General features: G+C 55.6%; 1 protein-coding gene across 5 annotated transcripts; it reads left to right on the top strand.

Moving 5' to 3' along the window:
- Nucleotides 1–1233: 1233 nt before the first annotated feature.
- On the top strand, nucleotides 1234–15250 carry EPHB6 (EPH receptor B6). 5 transcript variants are annotated; one of them, XM_032867162.1, is made up of 19 exons: nucleotides 1234–1563; nucleotides 5456–5560; nucleotides 7997–8067; nucleotides 8338–8534; nucleotides 8806–8870; nucleotides 9057–9810; nucleotides 10553–10708; nucleotides 11084–11440; nucleotides 11555–11679; nucleotides 11850–12012; nucleotides 12228–12342; nucleotides 12585–12637; nucleotides 12807–12926; nucleotides 13068–13315; nucleotides 13541–13714; nucleotides 13945–14094; nucleotides 14350–14543; nucleotides 14664–14819; nucleotides 14927–15250. In XM_032867162.1, the coding sequence occupies exons 4-19, from the start codon at nucleotides 8435–8437 to the stop codon at nucleotides 15033–15035; spliced, it is 3039 nt and encodes a 1012-aa protein (XP_032723053.1). In that variant the 5' UTR covers nucleotides 1234–1563; nucleotides 5456–5560; nucleotides 7997–8067; nucleotides 8338–8434; the 3' UTR covers nucleotides 15036–15250. The 5 variants fall into 5 exon arrangements, with proteins under 5 accessions (XP_032723053.1, XP_032723036.1, XP_032723044.1 ...); XM_032867145.1 differs by lacking the exon at nucleotides 5456–5560; XM_032867170.1 differs by lacking the exons at nucleotides 1234–1563; nucleotides 5456–5560 and adding an exon at nucleotides 3464–3594.
- The last annotated feature ends 8 nt before the right edge of the window (nucleotides 15251–15258 follow it).

Below are 15258 nucleotides of genomic sequence, written 5' to 3'. Positions count from 1 at the left end.
GATCTCTTTCACAATTTTCCATGGTTTCTGAATGCTCCTTAAGTACCAGTTTTGATCAGCCCATTTGCAGCTAGTGCTTTACCTCGTCTTGGACAAATGAAGTAAGTGGGAAAGTAAGAAGCGGCACGGTGAAGTGGGGAGGGGGAAAAGGCCAGAGGGAATTCCACCAGATGCCTGTGTTCCTTGAAAGAACCAGCAGGTGGTAGCAGCACTTCGTGGGAAGGCCCCAGTTTAGGGCTGTAGGACCGGAACAATAGACCCCAAATCCCGTCCTCGGCTGGAGAAGAGGCTAGGGGTGGGCGGAAACATTTTTCCTCGCGGCGCCCCCTCAAGGTTTTTTCCTCAAACCTTCCAGGCACCCGCTGAGTACCTCCCAACGCCTCAGATCCCCGTGGGGGAGGTTCTCCCCGGGGAGCGGGCGGAGGGAGGAGGTACCCAGAAGGGCAAGACTTGCCCGGGCAATGCAAAGCCAGGCACCTACACCTGGACTTCCCCGTTCAGACCCAGGCTTCCCAGCAGTTTGGGGAGGGAGGGGTCAGAGGCCCCACAGTTGGCCAAGATCCAGGGTCACGAAGGGGCAGACGAGTTTAAGGGTAGATCAGAGACACTTTCGTAACCCAGATGCCCCCTCCCTGCTGCTTACCCATCCCCACCCCACCCCCGTACCCTCCGAGATTTCTCAGTTTGGCTTTCCCTCCACCCCCTTCTTTTCCTTCTTTCTCTTCTTCACAGCTCACGCCCACCTTAGTTTAAACCTGAGTAGGAACTAAAACAGTGGGTTTAGTTCCTAGAGTTGAAGCAGAAAAGCAGGGGTGGGGAGAGGGCGCGGGTGTTCGGGCTGGCGACTGCGCCGCCCTGCCCTGCCCCGGCCGTGCCCTGCCGTCCCCGGGCATCCGCCGCCCTCCCGTGCGCTTTCCCTCCCGGGGACCCGAGCCCGCGCCCGGCCCAGGGGTTTGAACGCCTCGCCCCGCCGCACGGCAGCCCGCCCCCTCCAGGACCCCCGCGCGAGCCTCCCTCGGTGTCCAGGTCCTCCAGCCCCGCGCGGCCGGGAGGAGGAGGCGCCCCCGCCCCAGCGCACAGGCGGGCCCAGGGCGAGCCCCGCGCCTCCACCCTGCTCTCCCCCGCGCGGGGCGCCGCACACCGCCGCCCAGACCGGGAGGGCGGGCTCGGCTCCCCGGAAGAGGGGAGAGGGAGGGCGGCCGCAGGGGCCGGAGAGGGGCGGGCCGGGCTGGGAGGGACGCGGAGGGGGCGGGCCGGGCTGAGCTCGCCCCTGCCGCCGCTCCAGAGCGGAGCAGCAGGCGGCGGGACCCGCGACCGAGCGCGGCGACGGCGAGCGCGACGTGGGCCCCGCACGATCCGCGGGCGCTGCGCCTTCAGAGCAGCCCCCGCCACCAGCCACCGCCCCCCGGCCGCCCCGGAGCCCCAGAGACGCGCAGCGGCGAGAGGACCCGGGCCGCGGGGAGCCGGGTCCCCGCACCCGAGCGGAGAAACGGGCTGCTCGGCTCCATCGCGGGGCCTGGGGCGGGGGGGGCACAGAACTGCGGAGCCTGCGGCCGGCGGAAGGTGGGCCCCGGGGGGGGGGGGGGGGGGGGGGGGGGGGCGGTATGCCTGGGGACAGAGGCATCAAGGTTTGCAAAAGTAGAGGGGCCCTCCAGACTGGGCCTTTGCAGATCCTTGGGGGCCTCCCGGGGTAGTACTGAGTATCCTTCTCCAAGGCGACGGTGGGTTCCTGAGGGGTGCGAAACTGGCCAGCCTGGCTCCCCGACCTCTGGCCGGCCATCATTGACACCCCCATTACCCTTGCTTCTGCGACCTCCCACTGTGTCTCCAGATATTGGGGGTCCTGAGATAGGGGTCCTTGCCGAGGCCAGACTCCCAGCGTTCTGAAAAGGCTTGCCCATCCTTCTGACTCCAGTGGCATCTCTCCAATCCCGCGGAGCTGGGAGGAGCAGGGAGGTTGATCACACACCTGCCCCCAGCTCCCCCACCCCCATTACCACCCATAAGCTTTAGAGTGGAGAGGCTTGGTTCATGCTCCCCAGCCATAACCCCCAAGTTGCAGCCAAAGTCTGCTGCTTTTCTGAGGCCCCAGCTCCACTCCCCTCTCTTTACATCTGGGTACTTGGCCCTACCTGCCCTACACCCCCATCCACCAATCTTGGCCGTCTGGCATCCTCTCTCCTCCCATCCCTGGGGGAGCTGGCTGGGGCCCAGCATAGCCGATGTTGTAATGTCCCTGGCAGTGCCCATGGAGAGAAGTGGCTGGGCCTGTTCCCAATAAGTTAACCAGGGCCAGGCCCTCCCCCTGCCAGGAGAACTTGACTCAGGTTCTAGAAGGGGAGATGCTGGTTGGGTGGGAAGGAGTGTGGCATTGTTGGCAGTGCAGGGAAATGTCCAGGTAATGGGCATTGCAGAATTGAGACATATCATTTGTTGATAGTGCCATTCAGGGGGGCCACTGGGTTCTCTCAGGGCAATGGACCTTTTATCCTTGCAGGAAGATTAGGCTGGAGGGCTTCTGTATACCTACCTAGTGGCCTAGAGAGGAGGGCCCCTTTGGAGTCTGTTGGTTCATTCAGGGTGCAAAAAGATGGCTGGCAGTGAGCACCGTGTCCCCAGCCTGCCTAGGAGCAACAGGCAGCAGCGATCTGAGCACGGGAAGGGAAGGAACATTCCTCCTCGGGGCCAGGTTCTCCTGCAGCTCATCACCATCTCCTGAGCTGGGTCCTAAGTCCTATGTCCCCACGGCACTGCCCATGAGGGGGAAGGGAGATGGCGGGGTTTGGGGTTTGGGGCAGCTTCGTGTTTCCCTTTTCTCTACTTCCCTAATCAGCTCCCTCTCCCAGCCCAGATGTTTCTGCAGCAGCAACTCCCAGAGCAGAGCCCAGTTGACAGGCTGACTGGGGGAGAGTAGGGACAGACCCAGGGTGAGGAGAAGGGCTCATGGGCATCAGTGACCAGTATGAAAAGCACTCTGGATCTGCTCTGATGTGCATACTCTCACCCTTACACACTCACACACACACACACACACACACACACACACACACCTCCCAGCTTGTGTGCTGCTCCTTACGCATCTCACCTCACACACATTCCCTTACGTACTCTCACACTTGCTCCCACAGGTAGTGGTCCTGGCTCTTGGGGGATTCTACAATCTTCCATTTACTTATCTCTCACGGACACGAACTGACTGTCCCAACACCCTCCCTTATGCCCTTTTCCAAAGCCACGCACATGCCCGGTCAGTGCCCAGCCAGAGTGGCTCATTCTGAGTGGCTGCCTGCCACTCCCAGACACTGCCTGCCTCTTAAAAGCCTCCCCCAGCTCCACAGCCTGGGAGTGGGAGGCACATTCGTCTGCATCTGTGAGCTCTGGGGGACATTCCTGGAGGCTGGAGGTCTCAAGGGACACAGGGCTCTCCTCTGCTAGGTAATCCACAAATTGGCTTCTGGAGCCGGGGCAGCAGGGGCGAGAAGCACCGGAGGACAGCCACCTCCTCACTGTCTGCTCTGGATGCCGCTGTAGGGCTGATGGGATCCTTTTCGAGGCGGGCGGACAGAGCTCCAAGAGACTGCGACCACATCCAAGGTGGAGATTAAAGGGTAGCAGCATTAAGCTGAGCAAGGATTATCCTGGAATTTCCTGGGCGTTTAACAGCTGCAGAACAGGACGGAGGACAGGGCCCATGGTGCTGACCCCTCCCACGCTGACCCTGTGTCTGACAGGTGTGAGGGCCAACTTTGCGGCCACGCCACACATTAACCATCGGCCCCTTTGCCCTTGGGACCTCCCTCGCCCCACTGGGCCCTGCAGCCTGCTCGGCCTCTCTGAACGTTCCTGCCCAGGCTCACTCAGCAGCGATGCCCTGGTCAAGTGTCCCCAGCCCCCTTGGTTCCCCTTTGTCCTTTAGAGCCGAAGTCCTTTGCTTGACACTGAGTCAGAGAAGCGTGATGTGATCAGTGGGGCCACTTGAACCTCTTTGAAGAGAAGCTTAAAGAAAATGCAGCAATAAAAGTTATTTTGCTCATTCATCCCCCACTCCAACTGCCTCTTTATCTCTGCTTTCTCCTTATAGGTGAAAATTTCTGGATTGTTTTGAAACCTAGAGAGAGGAGGGCGGGGAGGGTAAAATGTAAACATATGCTATGCTAGTCTAGGTTTTAAAAATGTTTTCCCTTTTTTGTTGTTTAGATGATAATTAATGAGATTTTGTTTTAATTGTAAAAATAAGATATGCTCGTTGTAACAAGAAAACCCACTGAAATATATGTAAGACAAAATTAATAATCCCTCCTCTGCCATCCTTCATTTCTCCCTCCTACAGTAACCAGCTTTAATGGCCAGTGCATTTTCCTGCCGTATCTTCCTCCAAGCTGATTTGGCTTGTAATACTTAGTTTTTTAAAAACTCATTTTGTGGATCAAGGTACATAAACTATTTAAAACCATCTCAGTTTGTTCACAAAGTTATCATATTTAACATTTCAATTTGAAGACAGTTAATTTGTTAAATTCCTACAGATTTACTCATTTAATTTATTTTTAAATCTTTCATTTTTATAGATAACAGAACTCAGAAGTTATGATGTATAAGCTAAGAGTCTACACATCTTTAATCTTTGCCAGTTTCTGGAGACAAAACACAATTTTGATGCCTACGGACTGTCATATTTTTATAAACCAAAGAAATGTAGCAGGCTTGTGGATGCAGTGTCTCTACCGTAGCAAAAAGATGTAAAGTGATATATGTAGGAAAGAAGCTGAGAAAAAAAAATGTGAAGTCATAGAATGCAATTTTTGTCATCTGAAATTTTGTCAAATCAGTCTTCTTTTCTGAGCTCCCATTTTCCATCCACATTTCAGCTGCTTCTGGTGGGTTATATTTTTAAAACCATATGCACATCTGAAATTCGAATGTTTTCCTGTTTGAGATAAGTCTTGGGCTCTTTCATTGGTGGGTGAGAGGATTTCTAACCACTGACCAATGCCTTTGGCGAGCTGGAGAAGACAGAGTGATCCAAAGCAGGCCTATCCCCCTCTGTGTTGCGGAAGGGATGCACTTGGCTGCTTCCAGGATGCGCTCCCAGACTAAGCTCAGACAGATGTCCTAGTCCTCAACCATTGAAGGCACCTTTGAAAATCAAGTTCTAAGTCCTGCTTGTTCAGTATTCCAGGCATGTGGCTGGAGCTGCGTGTTCTTGTCACTTACGTTTCTGCCTTTGAAACTTGTTTCAAAAGAATCTGCGGGAGTAGGAATTAGCTGACAGCAGTTTCTTCCATATCTTAAAGTTTCGTCTTTCCTTGTTTTTATTCTTGCCTAAGAGGTACACCCGAGTTCTTTTTATATGTATTTAAAAAAAAAATAAAAGACTTGAGTTTATCTGTTTTGTTTGATAAGCAAGAATTGACCTCACTTCCTAGTCTCACTCAACCACAGTTTTTTTTTTTAGTCTTCTGGATCCAAATCTAAAAGAGGTCCCTTCAAACAGCAAGGAACACTTCTGGGCTCTCTTCAAGTGCTTCCACCATTTTTTAAATGAATATATTGGTTCTTGGTAAACCTTTTTTAACAATTACAGAAGTGGCAGTCCACATGCCATGTCTCTATTTAATTCTTTTCTTCCTGGTGTCTCTTGAGGACAGAAGCTGAGTGGCTTTAACATATTCCCTAATTGCTTTTGCTCTTTTCTGGATCCTCTGGAGAGAGGCCAGCTTCATGTTGTCATTAAGATGCCTGCTGAGGCTATGCATACACGCCCCACTGCCGCCACAAGCGACCGTGTGGCTTATATTGTGGGTCATCAAAGCAAATACTCTGCCATTCCTCATCTTCTAGAATGTTCCATAGTGCACAGCTGATGGGATCTGCAGTACGTATCTTCCCTCTTGGTTTGCTGTCTCTCAAAAAAAAAAAAAATTCATTGAGATGCATCCGAAGTGTTTATTATTCCTTCTCCGTGATTATCTGTCTAGTTATAAGTTTAGGAAGACACAGTGCTTACAGTTTACTTTTTGTACAGATTCCAGAATCCATCCATGTTCTGACTGAAAGAGGCTATTTTAGAGAATATCTGCTAGGCAAATGATAGAATAGCTTTCATTGTTTAAAGGCATTTTGCTGACATTTTCAGTTCTTGATAACAGCATTCCTAGAGACCCTGTGGCTCTGGTCAGTCTGGTCTGCCTTGGTGTGTCAAGCATGTCTCCAAATTAAGCCACTGAACCCTTCGGGGAAGCGCCAACAACACATGTTCCTTCAGGATATTTATTAAGCAGCCATTGGTGATGGGGCCATGCTTTGTTACTTCACAATCTCCCTGTTCTTCTTTGAAACATTTCATCTGTGAATGATTCTAGCAGAATTCGGGACAGTACTGGCAGAGAACCTCTGTTTCTTAGGAGTCATTTGCTGTATAGAAATGCTTCCTTTTTTCTGACTTTGAGATACAATTGTTGTATAACACTGTGATAAGTTTAAGGTATATAATCCGGTGATTTGGAAATGCTTCTTGCTTGCCTCCATGCACTGTAAGTTAAACTCTGTCTCACAAGTAGGGTTCCAGTGACATGAAAGGTGCATTTCAGCGGCTTGTGGCCCGATGCCCATGATACCTCAGCCCACCAGCTGTAACAGCAGCACCTTTTCATGATAACTATGTAGAGATGACCCTAAAGGCTTCATCTTGCAACAGAGCCTGTGTTGCCAGGAAAAATTAGATTAGCAGGCATCCAACTACGATTTTCTGATTTATCAAAGTCAAATGGTATAGTAGTTTGGTTTCAACTTCATTGAGAAGTGTGCCGTTTTCAGGAGTGCTGCGGGTCACGTGGCCACAGCCATCGTGACAGAAACAAGATTCCAGTTTCCAACTGCTGTCCTTTCTCTCTCTCAGTTTCATGTCTTTGAACAACCTGCCTCTTACTTTCTTCTCAACAGAAGTAAATGGAATGGACGGCTCTTGTCCATGCCACTCACAGACTTCTGAGACTCAGTTATAAGGGGAGAGATGGGTCACCACTAATCTCTAGACGAATGAACAAAGGAAGGTCTGAGCCCGTTTGTCTTCACTGTGACCCTGGAGGCAGCTGTGCCCCACAGTCATGTGCTCGTGAGCCGGCAGGGGTACATGTCTGTGGGTGGCCTTCTTAAGTTACCCAATGGGGAACATACTCGACACTGTTCTGCATGGACTACTTTCACTTGGGAAATCATTTTCATAATCAGTGCATAAGCAGTAACCCTCACTCTTTTTTCAGATTGTGCCATAATTTATTAAATATCTTACCACTGATGGACAGTTACATTCCAGTCTTTTCCCTTACAAACAATTCTGCAGCAAATATCCTTGTTTGAACATCTCTGCAAACAGACCCAAGGATGCAAACAGACCCAAGACCTAAGAGTTTGAAGGACAAACTCTTAGAGGTGAAGCTGCTAGAAAGACATCACCAGCTGTCCTTCCAAGAAGATATACCTGTTTGAACTCACATGCACCATGAATATAGAGATCCCAGTTCTCATACCTTCTTCAACCCAGTGCATTATTAATCTCAGAGGACATGTTGACATTGTTGTTTCCACACTCTGTCCTTTCATTGTGAGCAGACTAGAAGAATTTTTTCATATACATACATTATTTTTCTGTAAGCCATAGAGGAAACGTGCCCCTTGTGGAGAGAGGACCGTTGGTCACAAAATGTAGGCATGCCAGACCTACATAGCTCTACCCTTTCTCTATGCTGGATTACTTACCAGATGGAATCTTTGTGCCTATGCTCTTCTCACTCCTGTTCGCCCATCTCCCCTTGCATCATACCCCACAGCTCTCTTCCGTGGTCCCTCTTGCTCCACTGCCTTTCTATATTGTCCAGAGTGTCCAAGTCTGATGTGGGTCAGGAGGTGTTGGGGAGGAGGGATCGTGTGTTCCCTGGGAAGGAGTAGCTTCTACTGTGCCTGGTTTAATGGAAGTATCTTCTGACTTCCAATACAGGGTGGCTCTAGGAGGAGGAGGGAGAGTAAAGGAAGAGAAAGAATTGAAAGAGTGCCTTTCAGAAGAAAAGGGTACGTTGGGCCCAGAACTATCCTATGCTCTAAAGGGCGGCGGGGGAGGGGAGCTTTGAGAAATGCTCAATGATGCATCCCCTGTAGGACGTAGGGAGGGAGTGACCTACCATATGGCCCTCAAAGATGGTAGACTTGGCACAAGTCAGGAGAGAGTCTGCTTCTGACAGGCCCTTACCCTCTGGTTGGTGCTGGGGTGGTTTGAGAACTATCTGTGTAGCAATGTAGTTACCCGCCACCTGCCTCTTCTGGTCCTGTGTGTCTCCCTAGGAAGCAAGCTTGGCTGCAGACCCGTCTTAAAAAGCAGCGGCCCTGCCTGGGAGCAGGGTGGTGGCCAGGGCAATGGTGGGAGCCCCGAAGATGCCCCATGGCTGCTGAGGGGGCTGCCCGGTCAGGGAGCAGAGTGGCGGGCATGGTGTGCAGTCTCTGGGTCCTGGTGCTGGGGTCCTCAGTTCTGGCTCTGGAAGGTAAGAGGGAGGGGAGACTGGAGAATCCCTACCAATCAGCCTGGGTGAGGAATGGGAAAGATTCAGAAAAGGCAGAGAAGAGTGAAGACATCAAAAAAGTGAAAGGAACAGGGAAGGTTCCAGAGAAAGGCTCCTGACAGAGAGCTGTGCCCCTGCTGGTGAATTAAAAGGACCAGGGAGGGAAATTCCTGTTTCCCTCCTGGGATGGGGCGAGGGTTAGCAGTCCTAGCTGGAAGCTTTGCTGCTGAGTGCCCTTCTTATCTCTGGGCAGAGGTGCTGCTGGACACCACTGGAGAGACATCTGAGATTGGCTGGCTCACCTACCCGCCAGGTGGGGTGAGTGTCACTCTTTCATTCCCCACCCAGTGTGCCTCCCCCACCCCACTGGTCATATAGGATTTGGGAAGGAAGCCCTGGGTAGAGACTAATGGAGTAAGACCCCTTCCCTCCCGGAGGAGCAGGACTTTGGGGTGTACTTACCCGGGTTTGCCAGCTAACGGTGGCTCCCCGCTCTCCCTGCAGTGGGATGAAGTGAGCGTTCTAGACGACCAGCGACGCCTGACTCGGACCTTCGAGGCATGCCACGTGGCAGGGGCTCCTCCGGGCACTGGGCAAGACAACTGGTTACAGACCCACTTCGTGGAGCGACGCGGAGCGCAGAGGGCACACATCCGACTGCACTTCTCCGTGCGCGCATGCGCCAGCCTGGGCGTGGCCGGGGGCACCTGCCGAGAGACCTTCACCCTTTACTACCGCCAGGCCGAGGAGCCCGATGGGCCCGACAGCGTTTCCGCCTGGCACCTCAAACGCTGGATCAAGGTGGACACCATCGCCGCGGACGAGAGCTTCCCGGCCTCCTCGGTGTGGGCGGTAGGCCCGCGTGGGGCCGGGCAGCGCGCCGGGCTGCAGCTCAACGTCAAAGAGAGGAGCTTCGGCCCCCTCACCCAGCGTGGCTTCTACGTGGCCTTCCAGGACACAGGGGCCTGCCTGGCCCTCGTGGCGGTCAAGCTCTTCTCCTACACCTGCCCCTCCGTCCTCCGCGCCTTCGCCTCCTTCCCTGAGACGCAGGCCAGTGGGGCCGGGGGCGCCTCCCTGGTGGCAGCCGTGGGCACCTGTGTGGCTCACGCGGAGCCAGAGGAGGATGGAGGCGGGGGCCAGGCGGGGGGTAGCCCTCCGAGGCTGCACTGCAATGGGGAGGGCAAGTGGATGGTAGCGGTTGGGGGCTGCCGTTGCCAGCCAGGACACCAGCCCGGCCGCGGAGACAAGGCCTGCCAAGGTGAGATTCTGTGCTTGTGCACTTGCCCAAGATCTCCCCACCTTCCCCAACCTTGGGACACCTCTCCTGAATACCCCAAACTTGATTTTGTCCCCAAAAGGTCAGGAATAAGCTATTTTAGGAAAGGACTCTTGTTTTTCTCCAGATTTATTTTCTAAAGCGCACAAATTTGGTGTCATATGCTCATCTCAAATTTCTGGAACCTTCTGGAGACTTCCTTAGCCACTGCTAAGCATCCTAGGGCTGCAGGCCTGACAAGTGATGGAGATTAAAAGGAGTTAAACTCCTGGGTTATCTTGGGATGGGTCCTTTGTCCCTATTTGCCATCTAGTTAGGAAGGGATTATCACAGGTGACCAAGATGCAGGTAGGAGACGGCAGTGGAGACCAGCTAAGAGGAATCCTTCTGCTATAGGGTGGAGGGTGCAGAAGGCCTCCGGGCAGGAAGGTCAATCAAGCCAGACACCTCTATCTGGTACTTGGCCTGCCCATAGCCCTCACTGCACCTCACTTCTTCCATCAGCAGAAATGCAGTTCTACTCCAGTGGCCATGGAAGTAATCTCTGCCTCAGGGAGGGAAAGAGGGAAGAGGGGGTGGGGGTATGTCTCAGGAGGTCAGGAGAAACAGCCCTCAGGAATGGAAGGCTGGGGGCATGTCTTTGTGCTTGCCTGGGGTGGGGTGGGGGGCTCAGGAGGTGGTGGATAAAGTGAGCCTAATGTCTCTGCCCCATTCTGCCCCCTAGCCTGCCCGGAGGGGTCCTACAAGGCCTTGGCTGGGAACGTACCCTGCTTACCGTGCCCCGCCCGCAGCCATGCCCTCAATGCTGCAGCCCCTGTTTGCCCTTGCCTTGAGGGCTTCTACAGGGCCAGTTCAGACCCCCCAGAGACTCCCTGCACTGGTGAGTCCCCCACCAGCCCCAGGGTTGGAAATGGGACTGGGGGTGGGCAGAGAAGGGGAGCCTGAGGGCAACACAGTGGAGCTGTTCCCATTTGCAGTGACTTTTCTCCTGTTCATTTTCTCCCTCTGCTCTCCTCCTTCCTGCCCTGACCCCATCCACACCGGCCCACCCCCTGCCTCTCCTCCCACCCGCCTCCTCTGCTTTCTGGTCCCAACCCCCTGCTCTGGGTCTCCTCCCGTCTGGGCCACCCCCCCCCACCCCCGCTCCCCTGCCTTCTTTCTTTCTCCATCATCATCCCCACCCTTCCTCCTTCACCTTGCCTCCCACCACTCTTTCCTTTCTGGCCCTTCTCTCTGTCCCCACCGGCCTCCCCAGGCCCTCCATCAGCTCCCCGGGAGCTTTGGTTCGAGGTACAAGGCTCAGTGCTCATGCTGCACTGGCGCCTGCCTCAGGAGCTGGGGGGACGAGGGGACCTGCTCTTCAATGTCGTGTGCAAGGAATGTGGAGGCCACCGGGAGCCGGGCTCGGGCACCGGGGGTGCTTGTCGCCGCTGCAGGGATGAGGTGCACTTCGACCCCCGCCAGAGGGGCCTGACTGAGAGCCGAGTGTTAGTTGGGGGGCTCCGGGCACATGTGCCCTACATCTTGGAGGTGCAGGCTGTGAACGGGGTGTCAGAGCTCAGCCCCGACCCTCCCCAAGCTGCCGCCATCAACGTCAGCACCAGCCATGCAGGTGAGCCTTCCGCTAGCTCGGCCTGATGCCTTACCTTGCCTCCTTAGAAGCCCCGCCCCTACTCATGCTGCTGGGCTCCTGGAAACTCTTCCAGTAACCCCCCCGCCCCCCCAGTTCCCTCTGCAGTCCCTGCATTGCACCAGGTAAGCCGGGCATCCAACAGCATCACGGTGTCCTGGCCACAGCCAGACCAGACCAACGGGAACATCCTGGACTATCAGCTCCGCTACTATGACCAGGTGGGAAGGTGGGGGTTGCCCAGCAGGGCTGGTGGGCTGGTGGTGCCCCACAGTAGGGTTAGAGATGGTGGAGGTGGACTAGGACCGAGAGGTGCCAAGAAGCCTGAGGGTGTGACCAGGACTCAGGAGCTGGGGCTGGGTAGCAGGGAGTGACCGGCTGTCACCCCCAGGCAGAAGATGAATCCCACTCCTTCACCCTGACCAGCGAGACCAACACAGCCACCGTGACCCAGCTGAGTCCTGGCCACATCTACGGCTTCCAAGTGCGGGCACGGACTGCCGCAGGTCACGGCCCTTATGGGGGCAAGGTCTATTTCCAGACTCTGCCTCAAGGTGAGAGGAAGCCTGGATGGAGAGGGGGAAGCAGGAGGAGTCACCGAGGAGAGGCCTGGCGGCCGTGTGGGACAGGAGGCTGTGAGCATAGTGTCATGGCTGACCACATGGCCTTTGGGTCTGTGGGTGGGCGTGAGTGGGTGCACGGGGGTTGTGTAGGTGTGTATGCTTGTGAGGCCTTGCCCATGCATGGTCCTGGCTGGCTGCTTCCCCAGGTGAGCTGTCCACCCAGCTTCCAGAGAGACTCTCCTTGGTAATTGGGTCCATCCTGGGGGCCTTGGCCTTCCTCCTGTTGGCGGCCATTACCGTGCTGGCTGTTGTCTTCCAGAGGTGAGCCCCTCCCTGCTGTGTCCCCACACCATTCACCCCACAGTACAACCCCACGTCCTGGCAGCCCCAAAGCCCACTGCAGAAACCACCTCCAAAGCCCACCTCCCACCACCGGGCCCCTTCCTGTGGGCCCATGCGAGGCTGGAAGGAGGGATCGGGCAGCCCTCACTCCACAGATCCCTGGCTGGAGAGTGGCCTACATGGCAGGTGAGTGTCATTTCAGGACTCTGGTTTGTCCTCAGGAAGCGGCGTGGGACAGGCTACACAGAGCAACTCCAGCAGTACAGCAGTCCAGGTGTGGGGGTAGAGAGGGCTGGGGGCTGAGCACAGGAGGCAAGATGAGGTTCCCCCGTGGTCCAGGGGAAACTCTCGGCCCTGCCATTGTAAGGAAGAGGGCATGCCTGGGGTGTGTGGGCAGCCGGACCTCGTACCACACCCTCCTCATGCACCCCATTTGCCTACAGGTCTTGGGGTGAAGTATTACATTGACCCTTCCACATACGAGGACCCCTGCCAGGCCATCCGAGAGTTTACCAGGGAGGTGGATCCTGCATATATCAAGATTGAGGAGGTCATTGGGGCAGGTGTGCAGGGGCAGAGAAAGGGGACGGGAGGGGCTGGAACCCCCACAAGCCTTCCCCAGCAGGATCCCCTCTAAACAGGGCAGGATACCGCAAGCCCGGGGTCCTTCCTCAATAGCCTTCCACCTACACCCGTTCTCCCAGGCTCCTTTGGAGAAGTACGCAGGGGCCGCCTGCAGCCCCGGGGACGGCGGGAGCAGGCCGTGGCCATCCAGGCCCTGTGGGCTGGAGGTGCGGAGAGCCTACAGATGACCTTTCTAGGCCAGGCTGCAGTGTTGGGCCAGTTCCAGCACCCCAACATCCTGCGGCTGGAGGGCGTGGTCACCAAGAGCCGGCCCCTCATGGTGCTGACGGAACTCATGGAGCTGGGCCCCCTGGACAGCTTCCTCAGGGTCAGTGTGGCCCAGGGGTGGGTGGGGCGGCCTTGGGTCCAGGGGAAGTCTGCAGTTCTCAACAGTCCCGGAGACCAGAGACACCTCCCCTAGTCTTCATCCTTCCCAGGCTGTTTTCTGATTCCCTAAGCCCCTCCTTCCTCTCCTGCTGATGTCTGGCCCCTGGCCTATGGAGGTTCCCCACCCCGCTGCTGGCAGCTGACCTCTGCCCCCTGCCCCCAGCAGCAGCGGGAGGGCCAGTTCAGCAGCCTGCAGCTGGTGGCCATGCAGCGGGGAGTGGCCGCCGCCATGCAGTACCTGTCAAGCTTCGCCTTCGTGCACCGTGCGCTCTCTGCCCACAGCGTGCTGGTGAATAGCCACCTGGTGTGCAAAGTGGCTCGTCTTGGCCACAGTCCTCAGGTGAGAGCACGGTCTCAGGGGCTCTGCCTTTTCCAGAGGGTGCTGGCGGATGAGCTGGGACCTGGGGTGCGTACCGCCGGCGGTGTGCCCTGGGGTCTGAAAGAATGGAGCCCGCCTGCGCTCCATCCAGGAACACACCCTGAGCAGACCTCAGAGCACACAGGAGCTGCTCGATAAATGTGACCGCTGCTATAATTATTGCTATTGTTGCTTCTCACCCCACCTCTCAGGGCCCAAGTTGTATGCTTCGCTGGGCAGCCCCAGAAGTTATTGCACACGGAAAACATACCACCTCCAGTGACGTCTGGAGCTTTGGGATAGTGATGTGGGAAGTGATGAGCTATGGAGAGCGGCCCTACTGGGACATGAGTGACCAGGAGGTAAGCTCTTGACCCAGACATTGTTCATTCCCCACCCCCATCCTTCCAACCCACCAGCCTCACAGGTTTGTACATTCTTGGCTTTTCTTCTCTAACCCACTGAGATTTTAAGTTGTCTTGGCTTCCTTATTTTTAAGTTCCTTCCCCGCTTTGACTGCATGCCCCACTTGATCCCAGCCCACCCACTGACCTAACAGAATATGCCTTTCTGCCAGCAATAGCTTCCCATCACCATGTTTCTCTACTAACCCCCAGGTGCTAAATGCAATAGAGCAGGAGTTCCGGCTTCCCCCGCCTCCAGGCTGTCCTCCTGGACTACACCTGCTTATGCTAGACACTTGGCAGAAGGACCGTACCCAGCGGCCTCATTTTGACCATCTGGTGGCTGCATTTGACAAGATGATCCGAAAACCAGACACTCTGCAGGCTGATGGGGGCCTTGGGGACAGGTCTGGAGATTGGGGCTGGAGCCCGGGACAACCAGGGAGGGTATATACAAACCAGAAAGAAAACTGAGGAGAGGGGGCTAAGATAAAAGGGAGATGTTGACCTCCCCTTCCCCCACTTAGACCCTCCCAGGCCCTTCTGAACCCTGTGGCCCTGGACTTTCCTTCTCTGGACTCACCCCAGGCCTGGCTTTTGGCCATCGGACTGGAGTGCTACCAAGACAACTTCTCCAAGTTTGGTCTCTGCACCTTCAGTGATGTGGCTCAGCTCAGCCTGGAGTAAGCCGGGAGAGGCGGGGTGGGGGTTCCGCTGGGCTCCAAGCCAGGGGTCCTGCAGGGGATCTTAGAGGAGCCGCAATCCTGACCCACTCCTTCCCCACCACCAGAGACCTGCCCACCCTGGGCATCACGCTGGCTGGCCACCAGAAGAAGCTGTTGCACAATATCCAGCTCCTGCAGCAGCACCTGAGGGAGCTGGGCTCGGTGGAAGTCTGAGGCCGGGCAGGCAGCTGTGAGGGGACAATGCCTATGTCCCAGCCCCAGACACAGGCCCAAGGAACGACAAGGAACACCAGAGCCCATCTCCATCTTGGCCTCAGCAAGAGGCGCCTGCCACACTACACCCCACCCTCTGGACGCTTCACTCCCTAGTCCTCTACCCTCCTCTGCCCTCCCCTGCATTAAAGAGAAAGAAGAAATTTTGCAAGTTGGAGGTGTG

The sequence above is a fragment of the Lontra canadensis genome, unplaced genomic scaffold (assembly GCF_010015895.1).
Source record: "Lontra canadensis isolate GAN:19392208 unplaced genomic scaffold, GSC_riverotter_1.0 scaffold2, whole genome shotgun sequence".
Lineage (NCBI taxonomy): Eukaryota > Metazoa > Chordata > Mammalia > Carnivora > Mustelidae > Lontra > Lontra canadensis.
This window is presented reverse-complemented; position numbering and strand designations above follow the sequence as displayed.